Below are 25589 nucleotides of genomic sequence, written 5' to 3' on the forward strand. Positions count from 1 at the left end.
ATTAAAATTACAGTGGGAGGCGGCGTTGATTGCATCATCAATGGCGTAGACAAAGGCGTTTCCCTGTTCCATAAAGTTCTTACGTTGGCCCTAACACCCCCCACACACCCCGCATATCCCACACACCCCACACACCCCCCCCCCCCCAACCACACCCCCCCCCCCCGCCCCACACATCCCATGCTGACTGCTTGCCAGTTACAAACCAAGCAATGGTATGATTTGTGGTTACCGCTAGGCCTGTGAAAACCTACGGGGCCTGAAAATCCATCAGTCCAAAATCAAGTGCCTGGAGCAGGGGGATGCAGGAACAACTCCTGGTCAGATGCAGTTGGCCTAGAGTCACCCTTAGTGCTTAGAGCCTCCGAGAGCCGGAACCTCTTGTCCTGGGCAGAGTAACAGAACATCAAGGAGTCAACCATCTGGCAGCTAACAAAAAGCAGCAGTTGCTCCAGTGGGATGAAGACGTAGTGAAGACCCTGGATGCTCCCACCAAGGAAGAGGCGGACTGGTGACTACAATGGATGTCGGCGATTATTGTCAGCCTTGTGGTGGAGAGGTCCAATGTAGGGAGGGGAAAGCCACCCAAACTCCCTATGCCAATCAGAGCTCAGTAATGATCCCACAACTCAGACAGGAGCTTAAAACCCTGTGGCAACCATTCACAGTGGTAAGTGAGGAGGAGAGATCACTATTGTCTGAGCTGTGGAACATCCTCAGAAAGAAGCTGCTGACTTAAGCAGCCCATAAGTGCAAGATAACTCTTTGCATATGTCCGGAACATTTTACTGGTCATCTGGCAGAGGGATAGAGTTGCTCACCAGTGGCGAATAGCTGAGCGTGTCTGGGTCCCTAAAGAGGAGGACTCAAAGAACATCAAGCAATTCAGAATCATCTCTCTGCTAAGTTTCAAGGGCAAGATATTTCTATTTTGATTCCACACAGGCTGGTAGAGTCTGCCCTAGACCACCACCACATCCAAGGGAAGATCAAGGACCTCATTATGCAAAATCATGGTAACTTCAGGGACTATTTTATCAGAATGGCATTGGCTGGAGAAAGGAATTATAACTGCCTACACCATCTCAGTGATCCTCTTCACCGTCACCATTTTAAGTCTGCGGAGGTGGAGTGCGATGCCCACTGTCCAAGACTGCATCAGACACCAATCAAGGCTTTCATGCACAATCTCATGGTGACAATTACATCAGTTCCAGGAAGTAGGTGTATCATTGAGGGCCTGGAGAAGTTAATTTCCTGGGCACAATGAGCTTCAAGACCATTAAATCAGGATTGCTGGTGTTAAAGAGGGACAAGGTAACTGATAGGTAACTGCTTGACTGCAGTCTGAGGGATTCAGTCACAGTACAAGCAACCACACAGAATATGGAGGCCTGGTTCACAGCGGTGGATAGATCTGGATGGCCTGTGAAATACAAGCCTGGATGCACCCGCATGGCATCCTCCCACACATCCTCTGGCCCGTCCTAGTCCATGACGTCCTGATGACACCAGATGAAAGGGAGATGCCAAAGATTATAATAGCGCTTATTCATACTTATTGTAGTACTCGGGGTATTCTAGCTGCCAACCATGGTATGCTACTTGGTAAGTGGATGTACTCTTCAAGGGTTCAATTGGAATCTACTATGTGATCATGCTATGACTCAGAATTGTACTTTTCTCTAGGGTCCTGAATGTGCTTGTCCCAAGGATTTGCACATCACTGAATGTCACACTGCTAAGAGCGTCTGCTAAATGCCTTTAATGTAATGTAAAAGATCAGTGGCTAATGGCGGTGGTTGGCATAGCTTGGAGCTCCCCATCAGCAGTTTCCTATATGAGAGAGGAGTTGCAGAACTGGGAATCACGTGGCCTAAAAGTCTTGTAGGCGGGCAGGCATTGAGGTCAGGATTGGCAGGAGGAAGCAGTGGGAGAGGCCCAGCTGCTCACTCACATGAATGGTGGCTTTCACATGGCAGTTTTACAACAACTCCGGGTGGCAAGGCCCGAGGAATGGATAGTTGCCAACTCGTCCAGCAAGAGGTGTGGGCTGGAGTGGAAGAGGTGCAAACCAGCAGAATGATGGGGATACAGGACGACCAAGGAAGAGGGATCCTGGAACGCATCCTTGGAGAGGGCTGTTACTGGTGGCACCAACACCGGCTGCTGAAGGCTGTGGCTGAAAAAATCTGCGGAGCCATTTACAACAGCTTTTGACTCTGCCCAACAAGCCAAAGCATTGTACTTTTCAGAGCTGAAGAACAGCCATAGCAAAAATCACCAGCAAGTCTTTTTGCAACAGCACCAGACTGGCAGCTAAAGGTTGACCTAGGGAGATGGTTAACATTCCCACAATAGCAGTGGCCTCACTCTGAAAGTGGTCCAGCTGTCGGAAACATCAAAGCAGGTGGTCATGCTGGAACTATCTGTGCCCTGAGAATGCAGGATAGAGGAGGCCAACAAGAGGAAGTGGACTAAATATCAGGACCTGGAGCAGATGTGTCACAGGCAGGGCTGGAAGGCAAGGTGTGGATGTAGGGGCCAAGTTTGTCCCACTGCAGAACATACACACTGCAGGGCATACACACTGCAGGACATACTGAAGAGGAAAGCCATCAAAATTGCACAAGAGGCAGTCGAACTTGTTTCAAGATGGATCTGTGGATTTTGCAAATGATGACTCCTGGGGGTCTCACAAGGTGGAGAAAAAGGGTCTAAGCTACAATCATCCCAAATGACATGCATCTACTATAATTTGCATTATTGCATTTTCTGCATTATTGAGCCTTGATCTTGTAAAAACAAAGCAACCCACCTAATTATCATTATTATAATTTTTATAATCATTTTGTTGGATATTTTTGTACTGTAACTGACTTTTCTCTATTACAAAAAGTTTATTGTCCACGAGGTACTGTATAATAATACTTTCAGTTTCACAGTTTGAAATCAGGTAAAGTCAGTCAGAGACCTACAGTACAATGATGATGCTAACTGTCATATATGTGGGTATTTATCATTGGTCCAGGAGCTGGATAACAGTCTAGACACTCTGAAGGCAGCCTTTGAGAAAGCCACATCTGAAAAGCTGCGGTGTCAGGATGAGGTGAACAGGACTAATAAGACCATTGAGCTGGCCAACCGGCTGGTGAAGGGCCTGGAGGTGAGGGTCCGCCAGATATGACCCTGTTTCTACACCCAACACACGGGATATGACCCTGTCTCTGTAGACCCAACACACGGGATATGACCCTGTCTCTGTAGACCCAACACACGGGATATGACCCTGTCTCTACACCCAACACACAGGATATGACCCCATCTCTACACCCAACACACAGGATATGACCCTGTTTCTACACCCAACACACTGGATATGACCCTGTCACTGTACACCAAACACACTGGGTATGACCCTGTCTCTACACCCAACACACGGCATATGACCCTGTCTCTGTGCACACAACCCAGTGACTATGACCCTGTCTCTGTGCACACAACACACAGGATATGCCCCTGTTTCTGTACACCCAACACACTGGATATGACCCTGTTTCTGTTCACCCAACACACTGGATATGACCCTTTCTCTACACCCAACACACAGGATATGACCCTGTCTCTACACCCAACACATGGAATATGACCCTGTCTCTACACCCAACACACAGGATATGACCCTGTTTCTACACCCAACACATGGAATATGACCCTGTCTGTACACCCAACACACAGGATATGACCCTGTCTCTGTACACTCAACACACTGGATATGACCCTGTTTCTACACCCAACACACTGGATATGACCCTGTCACTGTACACCAAACACACTGGATATGACCCTGTCTCTACACCCAACACACGGGATATGACCCTGTTTCTGTACACCCAACACACTGGATATGACCCTGTCTCTACACCCAATATACGGGATATGACCCTGTTTCTGTACACCCAACACACTGGCTATAACCCTGTCTCTACACCCAACACACGGGATATTACCCTGTCTCTGTACACCCAATACACTGGATATGACCCTGTCTCTACAGCCAACACGGGATATGACCCTGTCTCTACGCCCAACACATGGAATATGACCCTGTCTCCACACCCAACACACAGGATATGACCCTGTTTCTACACCTAACACATTGGATATGACCCTGTCTCTGTACACCCAACACACTGGATATGACCCTGTATCTACACCCAACACACAGAATATGACCGTGTCTCTACACCCAACACACAGGATATGACCCTGTCTCTACAGCCAACACGGGATATGACCCTGTCTCTACGCCCAACACATGGAATATGACCCTGTCTCCACACCCAACACACAGGATATGACCCTGTTTCTACACCTAACACATTGGATATGACCCTGTCTCTGTACACCCAACACACTGGATATGACCCTGTATCTACACCCAACACACAGAATATGACCGTGTCTCTACAGCCAACACGGGATATGACCCTGTCTCTACGCCCAACACACGGAATATGACCCTGTCTCCACACCCAACACACAGGATATGACCCTGTTTCTACACCTAACACACTGGATATGACCCTGTCTCTGTACACCCAACACACTGGATATGACCCTGTCTCTATACCCAATACATGGAATATGACCCTGTTTCTGTACACCCAACACACTGGATATGACCCTGTCTCTACACCCAACACACGGAATATGACCCTGTCTTTGTACACCCAAAACACTGGATATGACCCTGTCTCTACACCCAACACACGGGATATGACCCTGTCTCTGTACACACAGCACACTGAATATGTTCAGTGTTCTGTATTAATATTAGAAGGGCTTAAAGGAATATACCAACATTTTGGGAAATATACCTTTTTTCCGAGTTACCCAGACTTAGAAGTGAGCATTGACTGGTTTGGTTATAATGTTATCATTAAGTGTATTTGAAATGTTTTATGAGAAGTTAAACGGTTGGAACTATAACCGATGAACTATAACTATAACCGATGAACACACAAGCAGTGATCTTGAGCAGTTTAAGAGCAATTATTATTAGCTGTTACTGTTGTAGTGGTGGTTATTGGATGCGTGCGTTATGGGTGTTTGTTAACATTTGTTGGGTATTGTGTGTTTTTGTTTGCGTGTCTGTGTGTGTGTTTGCTTGCATGTCTGTGTGTGTGTTCATGGAATGCGTGTGTGTATGTGTGTCTCAGTCAGAGAATGTGCGCTGGGCCCACTCTGTGGCTCAGTACCATGAGCAGGAGAAGACTATTTGCGGGGACGTCCTCCTCACCTCGGCCTTCATCTCCTACGCTGGCTCCTTCTCCAAGAAGTACCGTCACGAGCTGGTGGAGGGCCTCTGGATGCCCTTCCTCCGTAGCCAGAAGGTCAGCTAAGCCGCCCTTTTCACCCTGTTTTCTCCACAAAGTTTCTTCTTGTTGCCAATGATGAAACCATGATGTTAGGGCCTAAAATGTATACCACAATATATTTTCCATTTTAGATGGTAAATTAGATACATCATGATATACAGTATGCTTTTCTCCTCCTAATTTCAACAGAAGGTGCTTTAAGAGGTATACAAGACTCTGGGCTAACTGTTCCCTTGAGTTAAGTAAAGTTATCTAGCCAAGTAATCCTGCTTTGTGAAACAGGGCCCAGAGCTCGACATTAAGTCTTTTTTCATCGCTGTTCTACTTGCCCCAAGGATTTAAGTATTGTCCCAGTGACATTTTCACTGGGTCAACTGCCAAAATAAATAAATAAACCAAAAAAATAAAAATAATAAAATAAACCAAAATAAAAATCTTTTGTGTGTGATGTAATCAATATTAATCATTTGGTCTTTTCTAGCTGTTAAAAAACGTGCACCATTTACATGGCTAAGGTGTTTTGTTAATGTCCCTTTAAGAAAGCACACACAGTATTATATGTTTTCAGACAATGTTACATTACATTGCATTAATGGCATTTGGCAGACGCCCTTATCCAGAGCGACATACAGTTGATTAGACTAAGAAGGCGACAATCCTCCCCTGGAGCAACGCAGGGCTAAGGGCCTTGCTCAAGGGCCCAACAGCTGAGTGGATCTTATTGTGACTACACCGGGGATTGAACCAGCAACCTTCCGGGTCCCAGTCATGGACCTTAAGCCTACCTTCTTTATTATATTTACAAGAAATTGCTGTGTGGTTGCACTCGTTTAAATACGCAACATGCGACTACCTCTTTGCCAGCTTTGTGAATGACAGAACATGAAGTGTAACACAAAAGTCTCTGAAAGATCAGGCTTATATAGATCAGAAACACCTGTTGCAATCAGTGATTACCGACTACACGGGGAGACATGAATGTGAATGTACTGGTTAATTTTGAGGTATGCTTTGGATAATTGTTTTGCTGGAATAGTTGGGTGCTCGGTTGCGTTTGGTCCACCGACCCTTGCAGCTTTCCACAAAACAAAACACCGACATGCCTATACTTGCTTTTACTGGCAGGAAAGTATCATATTTTTATATGTTATTTGTTAATAAAACATATTGTAGCATTTTAAGGACTATAAACAAGCCATTAGGAAAGTTTGGTTGCAAAACAAGAATCCTTATCATCACCCTGTATGAATTAATCATCACGATCGGTACACATCCTCCCAGTAGTAATGGGTGCTCGAACGCTAGTTAGAATAATAGATCAAATTAATCAGCATTCATTATTCTGTTTCAGTAATAAATGGAATTGTTCATTTTTACATTATATTATTATTTGTGAAGGATGGCGTGTATTTGTGTGAATGATGGTGTTTATTTATGGATGATGATGTTTATTTGTGTATATTGTAAATATTTTATCATGTTAAGTCACATTTGGGAGCGCTCTCTTGCCGGTTAGATTCCCATTCCGATGACAGAGGGCCTGGAGCCTGTGGGAATGCTGACAGATGATGCCACCATTGCCAAATGGAATAACGAGGGCCTGCCCAGCGACAGGATGTCCACACAGAATGCCACCATCCTCACCAGCTGCGAGCGCTGGCCCCTTCTCATTGACCCCCAACTGCAGGGCATCAAGTGGATAAAGAGTCGCTATGGTGCCCAACTCAAGGTCATCAACCTGGGGCAGAAAGGGTGAGCATCACCCAATGACGTAGCGGGAATGTCAGCCAATGACATAACAGATCCATCATTATAACTGGAGTGTCAGCCAATGACATAGCAGGTCCACAAGGAAAATGTGTCAGCCAAAGATGTTACAGAAGACATAAGAAGTGTTTACATATGTCTGACATACGTAAACACATAGAGGATATAAAGGCAATGTTTATATTACATTCAAAGGCAGCATTTATCAAGCATGTTTGGACAATATTTATATAAAACCACATGAGTACTGTATCTATATAAGTTATAAGACCAGTGCTTATCGAGTATATATAGAAAGGACATTTATTTGAAGAGAAGTACTAACCTTTGTGATTGTGCAGATATGTAGATGTTATTGAGCAAGCAGTTGTTTCCGGACACCCCGTATTAATTGAAAACCTGGAGGAAACGATCGACCCAGTGATTGATCCTCTTTTAGGGAGGCACACCATAAAGAAGGGGAGGTAGGCTCAGCTTGTGGTGCAATCCACACTTTAAATCTCATTCCCAAACCCTTCTGCAAACTGTGACTGTTTAAATCTCATTCCCAAACCCTTCCCCAAACTGTGACTGTTTAAATCTCATTCCCAAACCCTTCCCCAAACTGTGACTGTTTAAATCTCATTCCCAAACCCTTCCCCAAACTGTGACTGTTTAAATCTCATTCCCAAACTGTGGGGCACTCTTTATTTTCCCTCAATATTAAGTGCCCGTGGGACTCATTTGTTTTTCTGCAAAGGTTCATAAAGGTGGGAGATAAGGAATGCTACTTCCACCCAGCCTTCCGGCTCATCCTGCATACCAAGCTAGCCAACCCGCACTACAAGCCCGAAATCCAGGCGCAGACCACCCTCATCAACTTCACAGTGACCCGGGACGGCCTGGAGGACCAGCTCCTAGCTGAGGTAGTGAACCTGGAAAGGCCAGACCTGGAGCATCTGAAGGTAGGACTCCCCATTATCCCCACGATCACCCCACCCCTTCCCACAGGGAAAGGACTGAGTGGCAGCCTGTAGAGTAGTGGTTAAGGTAAATGACTGGGACACGCAAGGTCGGTGGTTCTAATCCCAGTGCCACAATAAGGTCCGCACATGGGCCCTTAACACTGCATTGCCCCCAGGGGAGGATTGTCTCCTGCTTAGTATAATCAACTGTGCGTTGCTCTGGATAAGAGTGTCTGCCAAATGCCAATAATGTAATGTAATGTAATGTAAAGAAAACTCAATTGCTGCCTCCGCTCCAGTTTGTGGAGGGTTGAGACAGGTGCTGTCATGACTGAGGTTCAGCGTTAGGGTTAGGGGCTAGAATTAGAGTTAGAGTTAGAGTTAGGGTTAGGGTTAGGGTTTGGGTTAGGGAAGTAAGAAATCTTTATTTCCCAAGTTGTCCATATTGGGAAATAAAAGTTTGCACTGGCCATTCAGGGTACTGAAGCCTTTAAGTAGGACGAATTTGGTCCCTCTTGTGTTGGTGCTCTATGTGCGTTGGTTCAGTCCTCTTGGAAATAGAGTGCTAAGTTTGAGAATCCAGTGTTTCTCAAACCTGCATCTCTCCTCCGGTGTCCAATTATTGTTTGTTTGAAGGCCCGATATTTCTAGTGCCTCAAGTCCATGGGGAAGGAAATGAGCCACCAGGTGTGTGTCTGTCTCTCTGTGATTTCTAATGTTGTATATATGTTGTGCTAGTCTACATTTAATTGTGTTCCCTGTCTCTCCTACATATATTATACCACATTGTTTGCACTTAATGGCATATATGCAGTTTTTAGTTAGTGTTTGTTTTATTATGTAGGTTGTGTTGGTAGTGGTGTTTCTGACTGTAGTGGCTTGCTTGTAGAATATCGGGCCCTGTGTAGGTAAAGTATTGGTAGTTTGCTGCTTACCAGATGATCTTTAAGATTTTTATTTCTTTTATATGCTGAGATAATTTTATAGTCCTGGATAGTGTTTGTGTTCTGTTCGGTTAGATTTAATTAAATTTTTCTGTTTGCAGCTAGGCTAAATGCTGAGTAGGTGGTGATTAGCGGGATGATTTTGCGCGTGTCTTGTTGTTTGGTGGTTAAGAAAGTTTTCCGGACCTGTCTAAGGAAAGATCTGGAATATCCCCTTGGTTTTAATGCATTGAAGAGGGTCTGGGTAGCCTCTTCAAAATCTATTACCTGTGTGCAAATCCTGTTGAACCTGAGCAATTGTGATTTGATCAGGCCCTTGAAAGTGTGTTCAGGGTGGAGACTGTTTTTATGTAAAAGTGTGTGTGTGTCAGTATCTTTAAAGAAAACTTTAGTGTCTAAAGTGTGTGTTTGGGAAAAAGAGGGTCCCTTGTATGTGGTAGTGTCCAAGAAATCTATTTGTTGGTTATGTGTGATGTATTTAACTGTTATCATTCTATGGTGTGTGTTGAGGATTTGTATAAAGTGTTTGAAGTCCTCTAAACTGTGTGTCCATGTTCCCCATATGTCATCTAAGTATCTAAAATAATTGGTGGGTACTTTGGGGCATTTTTGAAAAACAGTCTCCTCCCAGTGTGCCATGTAAATGTTAGCGTAGGCCGGAGCAAATTTTTTACCCATCGCTGTGCCGCTGATTTGTAAAAAGAATTCTTTATTGAATTCAAAATCATTTTTTGTCAGGCTGATTTCTAAGAGTTGTAGGAGAGATGTATCCGGGCGGCTGTCGTCCGGGTATTTCTCCATCCAGAGTTTTACAGCTGTTAGCCCTGCTGCAGTGTTTATGTTTGTGTAGAGACTATCTATGTCAATTGTGAATAAAAGGGTGTCCTGTGTTATTTTAGTGTTTTTAACTATGCGTATGAAGTCGTATGTGTCTTTTATGTAACTGTTGTGTTTAGTTGACAGTGGAGTGAGGAAATAGTCTATGTATTCTGCGATCCTGTAGCATTCGCTGTTGCAGTCTGAAACAATAGGTCTCCCTGCCGGGACCTCGTACGGTAAACTCCAGGACTGAGGCTGTTTGTGTATTTTGGGGAGGAGGTAAACGACCCTTGGTCTAGGATTTTCCTCCCCCCTTAGGTAAAAACTTTTTTTTTTTGTGATATAATTGTTCCCTAGTAGTGTCTGTATAATGTTATGTATTTCCTGTGCTGTGTCTAGATATATGGGTCTAATTAATTTTTTATAGTGTGTAGTGTTGTTTAATTGTCTGTGTGCTTCTTGAATGTATTGTGTTCTGTCCATGATTACTATGGTACTCCCCTTGTCAGCTGGTTTGATGACAATTTGTTTATTGTTTGCCAGCTGATGTAGTGCTTGGCTCTCTCCTCTGCTGAGGTTTGGCTCTCCCTGGGTTCCCAGTTGGATCAGGCCATAAAGGGTGTTCTGTCTGTGTTTTCAGATCCCTCAAAAAAGACAGCTAGTTTCAGCTTTCTGTGAAACTCCTGAGCTTCTCCTCTGAGGGTTTCTTTTTGTTTTTTTCTAATGTTTGCCGTCGGTACGAATGATAGGCCTTTGTCCAGTAAACTAATTTGATTTTGTGTGGGTGAAAAGTTTTGCAGGAGAAAATGAATACCTTTCGTAGCCGCAGAGCATTGGTGTGTATACCTTTACCTGCAATGCTGTGAGTAAGCCATGGAACACATCTGTCCACCTCTGAGTCATAAACCGGCAATGCCAGAAGACCCAACAGCAGTTTAGATCCTTATTATCCTCTTATTTGCAATAAAAGGTAATAAAACAGGAGTCTTGTGATTGGTGGAATGTTTGGTTTGCAGTCAGATTTGACCAAGCAGCAGAACTACTTCAAGATCGAGCTGAAACAGCTGGAGGATGAGCTCCTTACTCGTCTCTCTGCTGCCGAGAGCAACTTCCTGGGGGACAACCTGCTGGTGGAGAAGCTGGAGACCACCAAGCACACTGCTGCTGAGATCGAGATGAAGGTACACACACCAGCTAATGCTAACTAAAGCTGAGGCAGGTACACACACCAGCTAATGCGAACTAAAACTGAGGCAGGTACACACACCAGCTAATGCTAACTGAAACTGAGGCAGGTAGACACACCAGCTAATGTTAACTAAAGCTGAGGCAGGTACGCACACCAGCTAATGCTAACTAAAGCTGAGGCAGATGCACACACCAGCTTACGCTAACTAAAGCTGAGGCAGGTACACACACCAGCTAATGCTAACTAAAACTGAGGCAGGTACACACACCAGCTAATGCTAACTAAAGCTGAGGCAGATACACACACCAGCTAACGCTAACTAAAGCTGAGAAGGTACACACACCAGCTAATGCTAACTAAAGCTGACGCAGGTACACACACCAGCTAATGCTAACTAAAGCTGAGAAGGTAGACACACAAGCTAATGCTAACTAAAACTGAGGCAGGTACACACACCAGCTAATGCTAAATAAAACTGAGGCAGGTACACACACCAGCTAATGCTAACTAAAACTGAGGCAGGTAGACACACCAGCTAATGTTAACTAAAGCTGAGGCAGGTACACACACCAGCTAATGCTAACTAAAGCTGAGGCAGATGCACACACCAGCTAATGCTAACTAAAACTGAGGCAGGTACACACAGCAGCTAATGCTAACTAAAGCTGAGGCAGATACACACACCAGCTAACGCTAACTAAAGCTGAGAAGGTACACACACCAGCTAATGCTAACTAAAACTGAGGCAGGTACACACACCAGCTAATGCTAATTAAAGCTGAGGCAGATACACACAGCAGCTAATGCTAACTAAAACTGAGGCAGGTACACACACCAGCTAATGCTAACTAAAGCTGAGGCAGGTACACACACCAGCTAATGCTAACTAAAACTGAGGCAGGTACACACACCAGCTAATGCTAACTAAAGCTGAGAAGGTACACACACCAGCTAACGCTAACTAAAGCTGAGAAGGTACACACACCAGCTAATGCTAACTAAAACTGAGGCAGGTACACACACCAGCTAATGCTAACTAAAACTGAGGCAGGTACACACACCAGCTAATGCTAACTAAAACTGAGGCAGATACACACACCAGCTAATGCTAACTAAAACTGAGGCAGGTACACACACCAGCTAATGCTAACTAAAGCTGAGGCAGCTATGCACACCAGCTAATGCTAACTAAAGCTGAGGCAGGTACACACACCAGCTAATGCTAACTAAAGTTGAGGCAGGTATGCACACCAGCTAATGCTAACTAAAGCTGAGACAGGTACACACACCAGCTAATGCTAACTAAAGCTGAGAAGGTACACACAGCAGCTAATGCTAACTGAAACTGAGGCAGGTACACACACCAGCTAATGCTAACTAAAACTGAGGCAGGTACACACACCAGCTAATGCTAACTAAAACTGAGGCAGGTACACACACCAGCTAATGCTAACTAAAGCGGAGGCAGGTACACACACCAGCTAATGCTAACTAAAACTGAGGCAGATACACACACCAGCTAATGCTAACTAAAACTGAGGCAGGTACACACACCAGCTAATGCTAACTAAAGCTGAGGCAGCTATGCACACCAGCTAATGCTAACTAAAGCTGAGGCAGGTACACACACCAGCTAATGCTAACTAAAGTTGAGGCAGGTATGCACACCAGCTAATGCTAACTAAAGCTGAGACAGGTACACACACCAGCTAATGCTAACTAAAGCTGAGGCAGGTACATGCACCAGCTAATGCTAACTAAAGCTGAGGCAGCTATGCACACCAGCTAATGCTAACTAAAGCTGAGGCAGGTACACACAGCAGCTAATGCTAACTAAAGTTGAGGCAGGTATGCACACCAGCTAATGCTAACTAAAGCTGAGGCAGGTACACACACCAGCTAATGCTAACTAAAGCCGAGAAGGTGCACACACCAGCTAATGCTAACTAAAACTGAGGCAGGTACACACACCAGCTAACGCTAACTAAAGCTGAGGCAGGTATGCACACCAGCTAATGCTAACTAAAGCTGAGGCAGGTACGCACACCAGCTAATGCTAACTAAAGCTGAGGCAGGTACACACACCAGCTAATGCTAACTAAAACTGAGGCAGGTACACACACCAGCTAACGCTAACTAAAGTTGAGGCAGATACACATACCAGAATAAGGTTATGAATGTAACCATGGTTATGTGAGCTAATAGGATCACTCTATCTAAGTAATTGTTAAGTAACAAAGCTAACTAACTGGTCAACCGGCTACTTAGCTGTGCAGCAATAAATTCTCAATTCAGTTCTTTATATTGTGTGTGTGTGTGTGTGTGTGTGTTTGTGTGCGCGTGTGCGTGGTTGTGCTTGTGCATGTGTGTGCTAACATGAATGTGTCTAATGACTGGATTCTCTGTTTTGTAGGTTCTGGAGGCAAAAGTTAATGAAGTGAAAATTAACGAAGCCCGCGAGCATTACCGCCCTGTGGCCACAAGGGCATCGCTGCTCTACTTCATCATGAACGATCTCAATAAGATAAATCCCATGTACCAGTTCTCCCTGAAGGTACAGTTACTGTGCCCAGTACTGTCCTGCTGTCTCTAAAATCCAGCTCCCTCCTTACACCTTTAGTTGGTGTGACTCCTCCCTCTCTGTGATCCCTCCCTCTCTGTGACTCCACCCTCCGTAGGCCTTTAACATGCTGTGACTCCTCCCTCTGCAGGCCTTTAACGTGGTGTTTCACAATGCTGTGCGCCTGGCTGAGCTCTCAGAACATGTCCAGACCAGAGTGAACATCCTCATTGACATCATCACCTTCTCCACCTTCAACTACATCAGCCGGGGCCTGTTTGAGAGGGATAAGCTTACCTTCAGTGCCCAGTTGGCCTTCCAGGTGAAGCTCTATTGTTTTGGCTCTGTTCCCTCTGGTGTCCAGGATGAATCTAACCTCAGATCTCTGAATCTGCAGCTTCTGCTCATGAGCAAGGAGATCGATGTCAGAGAGCTGGACTTTCTGCTCCGGTTCAACATTGATCACAGCTACATCAGCCCTCTCGACTTCCTGTCCAACTCAGCATGGAGCGCCATTAAGGTACTGCCAGAGCCTGGAAACCTCCCCAAACTCAGTGTCCCCCAGTGGGAAATGTGACATTTCATATGCATTGAAACTTCATAAATGGCCTGCCCTCTCCCTGGCACTCATCTCCAGACCATGAGCTTCACAGATGAGTTCCGGGGCCTGGACAGGGACATCGAGGGCTCCCCCAAGCGCTGGAAGAAGGTGGTGGAGTCTGAGTGTCCAGAGAAGGAGAAGTTTCCACAGGAGTGGAAGAGTAAGAGCTCCCTGCAGAAGCTCATCATGATGCGGGCCCTCCGGCCTGATAGAATGACATATGCTCTCAGGTAGGACAGAATGACATACGCTCAGGTAGGACAGAATGACGTACGCTCTCAGGTTGGACAGAATGACATATGCTCTCAGGTAGGACAGAATGACATATGATCTCAGGTAGGACAGAATGACATATGATCTCAGGTAGGACAGAATGACGTATGCTCTCAGGTTGGACAGAATGACGTACAAGCTAAATACATGGTCGTAGTAGACTGCTCCTTTTAGTTGAGAGCTTCACGAAACTCACTGACCCCCCAGGGTTCTGTGTTTGACAACCCTTAGAGCAGTATGTGTATTTAGTTGGCACACTTGTAAGTCTCCTGCACGGTCAGTTGAGCCTAGGTGATCATCAGGTGATTGACTGTGGTCAAGAATAATGTATGTTTGTTATTAGAGTGGGGATTGTACCAAGGCAGATAGGACAGAATGACCAACAGTTGCACTGGGGCTTGAACTGCCAGGCACCAGTCAAGCACCTTAGCCACTAAGTTTGTATTCAGTATAAAAAAATCCTCCTGCACTGCACCTCATGGGAGTGCTGTGTCTCTCTCCTGCTGATATGTTATCTGCTGCTCTGCTGTGCTGGTCCCTGGTTTAGGTCTGTGGAAATGTTTTTTTTCACAGGAACTTTGTAGAGGAGAAGCTGGGAGTGCAATACACTGAAGGGCGCAAGACGGAATTTGCCAAGTCGTTCAGGGAGAGCGGTCCCGCCTCCGCGGTGTTCTTCATCCTGTCCCCGGGGGTAGATCCCCTCAAAGACGTGGAGTCTCTGGGTAACACCAACTATCTCTCTAAACAACACTATGGGGTTATACTCTGCCAGTTTAAGTAGTGTGAGGATTGCACTCAGAATTCTGAAATCAGGTTGGAGTAGATTTTCACACACATTCGGAATTTGTTAGTATTGATCAGCCGACTAATCTATTTTTAATCTTCTGTAACACTTTACTTGAACCCTTCGCCATAAGGCTAACATAACACTGTCATACGCATGACATAACAGCTGTCACATCATAGCAGAACAGATGATGTCAGGTTATGTTAAATTATATAAAACTTACTTACTTTTATCAGTAGCTTACTTTTATGACAGTAACAGTATGACAGCTTTATACAGTATGATTTGACATTAACTCTCATCATGCGTTATGAACATCATGTCACAGGTGTGAGGCCATGTGTATGACAGTGTTATCTCAGCCTTATGGTGAGGGGTTTAAGTAAAGTGTCTTACCTTGTCTTCTTAGTAGGCTTCTCATGGTATATATTCACCACGTCTCAAGTGAATGTATCCCTTTCAAACCCAGCCCGCGGTGTGTAAAAGAAGCACAGCCACACTGATGCAGGTTGTTGTGTTTCCGTGGTGGTGCAGGTCGGAAGCTGGGCTTCACCATCGACCTGGGGAAGCTGCACAACGTGTCTCTGGGCCAGGGCCAGGAGGCCGTGGCTGAGGCAGCCATGGAGGAGGCGTCGAAGGAGGGGCACTGGGTGATTCTGCAGGTGCCAGACCTCAGGAGTCAACACACAGCACAGAGTCAACACACAGCACAGAGTCGGCACATAGCACGAGAGTCGGCACATAGCACGAGAGTCGGCACATAGCACGAGAGTCAACACAGCACAGAGTCGGCACATAGCACAGAGTCGGCACATAGCACAGAGTCGGCACACAGCACAGAGTCGGCACATAGCACGAGAGTCAACACAGCACAGAGTCGGCACATAGCACGAGAGTCAACACAGCACAGAGTCAACACACAGCACAGAGTCGGCACGTAGCACAGAGTCGGCACACAGCACAGAGTCGGCACATAGCACAGAGTCGGCATATAGCACAGAGTCGGCACATAGCACAGAGTCGGCACACAGCACGAGAGTCAACACAGCACAGAGTCAACACACAGCACAGAGTCAACACACAGCACAGAGTCGGCACACAGCACAGAGTCGACACGTAGCACAGAGTCGGCACATAGCACAGAGTCGGCACGTAGCACAGAGTCGGCACACAGCACAGAGTCGGCACACAGCACTTCATACAGGGGTTCCGTCCAATGAAACTGTCCCGCTTTAGTATCCGCAGTGCTTTTTGCAATTGAACATATTTGTTGGAGTAAATGTGCAGAAAATAAAAACCAGAAGCAGGGTATCTGTAGTTAAGTGTATTATATTTATACATTATATTATACACAAGGAGTGACTTACCATGAGATAATGCCATTCATATACACACCAACGGTGATTGGCTGCCATGCAAGGCACCAACCAGCTAATCAGGAGCATTTAGGGGTTAGGTGTCTTGCTCAGGGACACTTTGACACACCCAGGGCAGGATTAAACCGGCAACCCTCCAACTGCCAAACGATCGCTCTTACCTCCTGAGCCAATGTCACCACATTATCATTCCGTAAGTCAAGACTTTGAGTGTAATATTGCAATTATACGTATAAGAGTTTTACCAACCCGTTCATAAAAAATAATCACAATGCGAGGTGAGAACAAACCGTTGTATAATATGCGATATTGCCGTGTTGTGTTGATTTGCGTCCTGCGTACGTGCCGCTGTGACAGAACATCCACCTGGTGGCGAAATGGCTGGGCAGCCTGGAGAGTCTGCTGGAGCGCTGCAGTGAAGGCAGCCATGGCGACTACCGCGTGTTCATGAGCGCCGAGCCAGCCGCTACGCCTCAGGAGCACATCATTCCCCAGGGCATCCTGGAGAACGCCATCAAGATCACCAACGAGCCGCCCACGGGCATGCTGGCCAACCTGCATGCAGCGCTCGACAACTTTGATCAGGTGACCACCTCCTGGGCCCCTGCCCCACGCACCGACCCTCATCTCCGCTAATCTGGAGGGAACGTGCATCACTCAGGAATACGATGGCGACTTTATCATGGGGATAAAATGGATCTGGAAAAAACACAAAAAGTTCCACTTTTGAAATATTCCAACTAATGTTGGTCTCATACCAAAAAGCTAATTAAAAAAAAAATGTTTTGTCGTAACAAAAGACATTTCTCATTTTATTTTATTTCATTGTATATTGCTTTCATTATTTGTTAACGGATAAACACATATTTTGGCTGTCTCACTCTTTGCTGTCCAGGTAATCCCAGCTACAATCAAGTTTTTATCTGAAAGGTTAAGCTTAATATGTTACTTTATTTGATGAAATACAAACATTTGGTAACACTTTACAATAAGGTTACATGAATTGGCATGAACTAATGTAGTTGTTAATTACTAATCTTCTATACTTGTTCAGCTTTGTTTATGTGTTTGTACATCATGAATACATGCTAGCAATTACATTCGTTCATGCCAATTCATATTGGAATGAGACGACCAGTTAACCAGTATCTGTTAATGCTGAACTAATTATATGTTTATCCTATGGTTTGCTAATATATGAATATTAATGTAACTAATACACTAGTTACGAATTAAGAGTTAAGAAATACATTTACTAATGAAAAGTGAGTTTCATGCTTAATTAATGCATTTGTAAATCATTCATTCATGTTAACAACTACATTAGTTAATGGCAATTCAAAATGGCAAATTCTGTGTAACATTTCATTTTACAGTACTGTATATAAGTAGCACATTTTTTTTCACCAAAGCGACATTTCTGTTATCATTTCCATCCGCCATCATTGTATAAATAGATGCCAATATTTAGGGTTAGGGCTGGAAACGTTACATGATGGGCCTCATTTATCAAACGTGAGCAGAACTAAATTGACCATAAATCCTTTGCATTTGCACAAATAATGTGGGATTTATCAAAGTTTTCGTGTCAGTTTTTTCCGCAGCAGCCGAACGAACTGTGTTTGATAAATCTTGCGGAATATGTTAGTTCGGTTCCGATCACACGCACATTTCACACGGATTTCAGAACATTTTGATAAATGAGGCCTGATGATGCATCTCTCTGCTGTTGACCTTTCCCTTTCTTAGCCCAAACATGCGTCTCCATCTGCCTGACAGATCTTAGAGTACAGAGCTGTATCTGTCTGTCAGATCTTAGAGTACAGAGCTGTATCTGCCTGACGGAGCACAGAGCTCAAATTAAACAAGAGGAGATTGGACATGTTGAGAGTGACAAACATTTCTCCTGGCCTGGTCTTGTGGATGACTGTTTTCCTGGTCTGCGTGCAGGATATTCTGGATCAGTGCTCCCGGGAACAGGAATTCAAGACTATCCTGTTTTCCCTCTGCTACTTCCATGCCTGTGTGGCTGAGAGGCGGAAATTTGGGCCACAGGGATGGAACAGGAAGTACCCCTTCAACACCGGTGACCTCACCATATCTGTCAATGTTCTCTACAACTACCTGGAGGCAAACTCGCAGGTGAAGCCAGCAGCAAGCATTGCTAAGCACACTCATGATATGATGTGCTATATGATATGAGAGTAATACTGATAGTATTATATGATGTGAGTAATAGTGGTATGACATTAATGATGTTGTTCAGAGAGTATATATAATAGTGGTATGACAGTAATGACATTGTTCAGAGAGTATATATAATAGTGGTATGACATTAATGACGTTGTTCAGAGAGTATATATAATATTGGTATGACATTAATGACGTTGTTCAGAGAGTATATATAATAGTGGTATGACATTAATGACGTTGTTCCGAGAGTATATATAATAGTGGTATGACATTAATGACGTTGTTCAGAGAGTATATATAATAGTGGTATGACATTAATGACGTTGTTCAGAGTGTATATATAATAGTGGTATGACATTAATGACGTTGTTCAGAGAGTATATATAGTAGTGGTATGACATTAATGATGTTGTTCAGAGAGTATATATAATAGTAGTATGACATTAATGACGTTGTTCAGAGAGGAGTGATTGATGCCTTTACTGCCCAGGTGCCCTGGGAGGATCTGCGCTACCTGTTTGGGGAGATCATGTACGGGGGTCACATCACTGACGACTGGGACAGGAGGCTGTGCCGCACTTACCTGGAGGAGTACATGCAGCCCAACCAGGTACCTGTCCCTATGCATATACAGGTATGTGTGTGAGTCCGTATGCATATACAGGTGTGTGTGTGTGTGATTCTGTATGCATATACAGGTGTGTGTGTGAGTCCGTATGCATATACAGGTGTGTGTGAGTCCGTATGCATATACAGGTGTGTGTGTGAGTCTGTGTGCATATACAGGTGTCTATGTGAGTCCGTATGCATATACAGGTGTGTGTGTGTGTGTGTGTATGTGTGAGTCCATATGCATATACAGGTGTGTGTGTGTGTGTGAGTCTGTATGCATATACAGGTGTGTGTGAGTCCGTATGCATATACAGGTGTGTGTGTGAGTCTGTATGCATATACAGGTGTGTGTGAGTCCGTATGCATATACAGGTGTGTGTGAGTCCGTATGCATATACAGGTGTGTGTGTGTGTGAGTCAGTATGCATATACAGGTGTGTGTGTGTGTGAGTCCGTATGCATATACAGGTGTGTGTGAGTCCGTATGCATATACAGGTGTGTGTGTGTGTGAGTCAGTATGCATATACAGGTGTGTGTGCGTGTGTGTGTGAGTTTGTATGCATATACAGGTGCGCGTGTGTGTGAGTCTGTATGCATATACAGGTGTGTGTGAGTCCGTATGCATATACAAGTGTGTGTCTGAGTTCGTATGCATATACAAGTGTGTGTTTGAGTCTGTATGCATATACAGGTGTGTGTGTGTGAGTCTGTATGCATATACAGGTGTGTGTGTGTGTGTGTGTGAGTGAGTCTGTATACATATACAGGTGTGTGTGTGTGTGTGTGTGTGTGTGAGTATGTATGCATATACAGGTGTGTGTGTGTGTGTGTCTGTATACATATACAGGTGTGTGTGTGTGTGTGTGTGTGAGTATGTATGCATATACAGGTGTGTGTGTGTGTGTGTGTGTGTGAGTCTGTATACATATACAGGTGTGTGTGTGTGTGTGTGTGTGTGTGTGTGAGTATGTATGCATATACAGGTGTGTGTGTGTGTGTCTGTATACATATACAGGTGTGTGTGTGTGTGTGTGAGTATGTATGCATTTACAGGTGTGTGTGTGTGTGTGTGTGTGTGTGAGTATGTATGCATATACAGGTGTGTGTGTGTGTGTGTGTGTGTGTGAGTCTGTATACATATACAGGTGTGTGTGTGTGTGTGTGTGTGAGTCTGTATGCATATACAGGTGTGTGTGTGTGTGTGTGTGTGTGTGTGAGTCTGTATACATATACAGGTGTGTGTGTGTGTGAGTATGTATGCATATACAGGTGTGTGTGTGTGTGTGTGTGTGTGTGTGTACGCATGTAACAGGCTCAGATGGGACCCACACCAGTATGCAGATCAGACTTTTATTCTCTGTCGTTGTAGCAGAAAAATGTATGTAAATCTATTTTAAAATGGCTACAGGGCTATTACAGTGCAATCAATCATTCTAACAAAATAATAAACAAAATGTTCCATACCTGCAGCCCATACTATATCCACATGAAGGCATGAAGGCAACACAGTCTCAGCCACACGGATGGACCTGTTAAATACAAATAAAATGGCAGCGTACTACAGTTTAGCAAGCAGGCTAGATATGGTGAGCAGTAGAAAAAGGCTAACTCAGCCAGCAGATCTTTAGTTGGACAATTTCCACAAACACAATGGGTAAGACGTAAAACACATGTTACTTACAGTCTGTAATATCTTTCTTTCTTCTTCTACAAATAACATGAAAGCTAAGTCTTAAATCCTAAATTAACTATTCCTTAAAATCTGAAGAGAGACATGAAAAACGAACCTGCTCTCGTTGCAGCAGGCCACATCTATCTCAAGACAGGGCAAGTTCATTCCATTTCCCATACTGTGTTTAATGTGAAAAAGGTGCTCAAAAAAAATTATATCCCTTAGTCTCATATGCAAGGAAGTTCCTTTTTTATTAAATGCTATCTCCTTAATGAAAAAGCACATTACTAACAAAATGGCGACAGAGTTACCCCTTGGCGGAATTAAAAGCACTCACATATACAGGTGTGCGTTTGTACACAAGTACAGTTCATACTGAGGAACTTTTTTAACCCAGCAAGGAATTGCCGGAATTAGAGCTTCCTCTTCTGGCACTTTGTGGAGCAAATGACTATATTGTTACAATACTGCCAATACTTTTCTTCATGTGCAAAAAAAAAAAAACAGTTTCTAATGTTTTCACATGTCAGAAAATAAACAGGCTGCAAAGAATCTGTGAATCTTGTGTGTGCTGTTATTGGTGACATGGATGTTGTGTGTGTTATTGGTTACATGTTATCTTGTGCCATCCTCAGTTTGACAGGAAACTGGCTCTGGCTCCTGGTTTTGTCGTTCCATCCAACCTGGATTACCAGGGTTACCATGGCTACATTGATGAGATGCTTCCTCACGAGAGCCCAGTGCATTATGGCCTGCACCCCAATGCAGAGATCGAGTTCCTCACGGTGACCTCGGACAGCCTGTTTCACACCCTGCTGGAGCTCCAGTCCAGAGACTCCGTGATGGGGGAGGGAGCGACTCAGACCGTGGAGGAAAAGGTCCCCGATCGTGCCATCACGAGACAGACACCAACGTTTCTGCACCGTGGCGCTGTCGCCTGTCTAACACCGCTAAACCAAACACAACCTCAGTCCACGATACACCCACCCCAACACAATCTTGGGGAGAAAACAACACAAACCATAACCCACACCAAATCTACTCCAACCAGATAGAAAAAGCTGTTATTCACTGTATTTATGGAACAGCAAGTATGGTTTGCAAGTGGACTATGTTTAATGCTCTGCCATTACCTGTTCAAAATATATCATTTAAAAATAGCATTTGTCATAAAACTTTCCTGTAGAACGATCTCTGCCATTGCCTGAAACACGGTGATTGACTCCTCAGGTAAAAACAATCCTGGATGATATTCTGGAGAAGTTGCCGGAAGAGTACAACATGTCCGACATCACCTCCAAGACGGCAGAGCGATCGTCGTACATCCTGGTGTGCTTCCAGGAGTGTGAGCGAATGAACATGCTGGTCTGCGAGATCCGCCGCTCTCTCAGAGAGCTGGACCTGGGCCTGAAGGTGTGTGCCGCGCTCTGTGGACCCTAGGACAAGAGAGTCGTGACCTGCGTGCTGCCCCTGCGTGGCCCCTGCGTTTGTCGTCCTCTGCCACTCCCTTTCCTCACCCTCTCATCCACACTTTCTTTCCTCAGGGCGAGTTGGCGATTTCCTCTGAGATGGAGGACCTGCAGACAGCGCTCTTCTTCGATAACGTCCCGCACACCTGGACCAAGCTGGCGTATCCGTCCGTTCTGGGCCTGGCTCAGTGGTGAGGAGCACGGCACACTGCCCCTGTGGCTGCACCAGCATGTCCCCATCCTGAATATGGGTGCAAAGAGTCCCTCTCAGCATGTCCTGGAACCACCTTAGCAACTGGGACCACTTTAGACAGAACAAAGGACTTGGCATCTCTCACTAGAAACCTTTCTCTGCTCATCGTATTCGTATTTGTCTTTGTATTTGTAATCCACGGGTTGTGTGCTTTTTTTTTGTTTAGGACAGGCAAGGTTCATCGTCACCATGAATTACCATTCATCATTTACACCTCAGTAATTACTGGTTCTGTCCACTGTATTGTACAGATATGGAGACATTTCATTTCATTTCACTGGGAGTGTCGGGTTGTTAAGGAGCTGTATTTCAACACACTTGGAGTGTTGGGTTGTTAAGGAGCTGTATTTCTGCACACTGTGAGTGTTGGGTCATTTTGGGAGCTGTTTTCGTACACTCTGGGAGCGTTGGGTCGTTTGGGGGCTGTTTTTGTACACACTGGGAGCGTTGGGTCGTTTTGAGAGCTGTATTTGTACACTCTGGGAACATTGGATAGTTTTGAGAGCTGTTTTTTACACTCGGGGAGTGTTGGGTCATTTTGAGAGCTGTTTTGGTACACTGGGAATGTTGGGTCGTTTTTTAGAGCTGTATTTGCACACTCTGGGAACATTGGGTCGTTCTGAGAGCTGTTTTCTACACTCTGGGAGCGTTGGGTCATTTAGAGAGCTGTTTTTGTGCAGTTAGACAGGCCCTCCGCCCCTGTGCTCACCTGTCCACAGGTACAGCGATGTGCTGCAGCGCTGCAGGGAGCTGGACAGCTGGACGCAGGACCTGGCACTGCCTAGCGTGGTGTGGCTGTCAGGGCTCTTCAACCCGCAGTCCTTCCTCACAGGTACCAGCCCTTCCTCAGCCAATCACTGTTCCCCAATCACCAGCCAATCACCGTACCCCAATCACCAGCCAATCACCGTACCCCAATCACCAGCCAATCACTGTTCCCCAATCACCAGCCAATCACAGTACCCAAATCGCCAGCCAATCACCATACCCCAATCACCAGCCATTCACAGTACCCTCTCACTGGCCAATCACCATACCCCAATCACCAGCCATTCACAGTACCCCAATTACCAGCCAATCCCCATAGTGAAGACAGGCTGCTGTAGGAGCTCAACACAGTAACAGTGTTTATAGAACACAGGGTGTTTATAGTAAACAGGTTGTGTTGTTTCCCAGCTGTGATGCAGAGTCTGGCCAGGAAGAACGAATGGCCTCTTGACAAAATGAACCTGACAGTCGATGTCACTAAAAAATTCAAGGAAGATTTCAACCAGCCGGCGAGAGAGGGGGCGTATGTGTATGGGCTTTTTATGGAAGGTAAGTGTTCACTTCCCTTTGGACAAAAGGTGAATTTGTTCATTTCTAATGAGGGCTTGCTATGGCTATGATTAAGGTGTTTGTGTTTAGAATGTGTGCTCTAGTCCTTGCTTGGGAAAGCTAACTTGCAGTCCTGCTTTGGTGAGGTTGCATCTTTACTTGCTGGTCTGGCAACATTGTGAACAAACTCTGACACTGTTGCTCATATTAATTAGGTGAACACCTATACCTCCTGTATTATAATGTATCTGGATAAAAGTATCTGCTATATTTCTGCAATGTAAAGACATCAATAAGAACATTTTAGTTGAAGCACTCAGACAACAGAGATGCACTCTGGAGCTCAGTTGTACAGATAGATGGGGGGTTAATGTTAATGTTGAGTAGTCGCTCTGAGTGCCTAAGATGCTGTTGGAGCAACAATCTGGGTGGCAGTAACCACCTGACCTGAGACAAGGGGAGAACTGGAACTGGGGAGGGCAGAAGGCTTTAGAATACAGAGTGAGGAGAGGAGATTAATTCTCGTTCCTGCTCACGGTTTTCGCCCCATTAAGGCAGTTATCTAATGAAGTGCTCCAGCTGGCTGGTTGTAGTTCAGACCTCTCTGTATGGCAGCTGGGAGGCAGGATGATTGACAGGCCCGCTCCTCTCTCCCCCCAGGGGCCAGATGGGACATCCAGGGAGGGAATATCGCAGAGGCCCGGCTGAAGGAGCTCACTCCCAGTATGCCCGTCATCTTCATACGGGCCGTCCCCAACGACCGCCAGGAGACCCGCAACATCTACGAGTGCCCCGTCTACAAGACCAAGCAGCGCGGCTCCACCTACATGTGGACCTTCCCTCTGAAAACCAAGGAGCGGCCTGCCAAATGGGTGCTGGCAGGCGTGGCTCTACTGCTGAGTGTGTGAGTGTGTGTGTGTGTGTGTGAGTGTGTGTGAGTGTGTGTGAGTGTGAGTATGTGAGTGTGTGAGTGTGTGAGTGTGTGTGTGTAAGAGTATGTGAGTATGTGTGAGTGTGTGAGAGTGTGTGTGAGTGTGTGTGAGCGTGTGTGTGTGAGTGAGTGTGTGTGTGAGAGTGTGTGAGTGTAAGAGTATGTGAGTGTGTGAGTGTGTGAGTGGATTAAGTGACTCTACTACTGTAAGTGTGTGAGTGTGAAGTTAGCAGGATGATGTGGCTTTGAGTGTGTGAGTGTGTGTGAGTGTGTGTGAATGTGTGTGAGTGTGTGTGTGTGTGTGTGTGAGAATGTGTGAGTGTAAGAGTATGTGAGTGTGTGAGTGTAAGAGTATGTGAGTGTACAAGTATGTGAGTATGTGAGTGTGAGAGTGTGTGAGTGGATTCAGTGACTCTACTACTGTGAGTGTGAGTGTGAAGTTAGCAGGATGATGTGGCTCTGTGTGTGAGTGTGTGAGTGTGTGAGTGAGTGTGAGAGTG

The 25589-nt window shown here is 45.2% G+C and overlaps 1 protein-coding gene across 1 annotated transcript in view; it reads left to right on the forward strand.

Annotated features, from left to right (window-relative positions):
- dnah9l (dynein, axonemal, heavy polypeptide 9 like) overlaps nucleotides 1–25066 on the forward strand; it is a 106515-nt gene extending 81449 nt beyond the window's left edge. The window contains exons 61-81 of the mRNA XM_061225761.1: nucleotides 3032–3166; nucleotides 5223–5396; nucleotides 6898–7133; nucleotides 7490–7612; nucleotides 7888–8092; nucleotides 10872–11036; nucleotides 13458–13598; nucleotides 13756–13926; nucleotides 14002–14124; nucleotides 14242–14435; nucleotides 15052–15200; nucleotides 15800–15927; nucleotides 16999–17226; nucleotides 18592–18783; nucleotides 19325–19444; nucleotides 21755–21997; nucleotides 22350–22532; nucleotides 22664–22779; nucleotides 23561–23673; nucleotides 24018–24158; nucleotides 24819–25066. Coding sequence (XP_061081745.1) covers nucleotides 3032–3166; nucleotides 5223–5396; nucleotides 6898–7133; nucleotides 7490–7612; nucleotides 7888–8092; nucleotides 10872–11036; nucleotides 13458–13598; nucleotides 13756–13926; nucleotides 14002–14124; nucleotides 14242–14435; nucleotides 15052–15200; nucleotides 15800–15927; nucleotides 16999–17226; nucleotides 18592–18783; nucleotides 19325–19444; nucleotides 21755–21997; nucleotides 22350–22532; nucleotides 22664–22779; nucleotides 23561–23673; nucleotides 24018–24158; nucleotides 24819–25066 — 3528 coding nt within the window. The remainder of the gene's footprint in view (nucleotides 1–3031; nucleotides 3167–5222; nucleotides 5397–6897; nucleotides 7134–7489; nucleotides 7613–7887; nucleotides 8093–10871; nucleotides 11037–13457; nucleotides 13599–13755; nucleotides 13927–14001; nucleotides 14125–14241; nucleotides 14436–15051; nucleotides 15201–15799; nucleotides 15928–16998; nucleotides 17227–18591; nucleotides 18784–19324; nucleotides 19445–21754; nucleotides 21998–22349; nucleotides 22533–22663; nucleotides 22780–23560; nucleotides 23674–24017; nucleotides 24159–24818) is intronic.
- Nucleotides 25067–25589: the final 523 nt, after the last annotated feature.

Source organism: Conger conger, chromosome 17, assembly GCF_963514075.1.
Source record: "Conger conger chromosome 17, fConCon1.1, whole genome shotgun sequence".
NCBI lineage: Eukaryota > Metazoa > Chordata > Actinopteri > Anguilliformes > Congridae > Conger > Conger conger.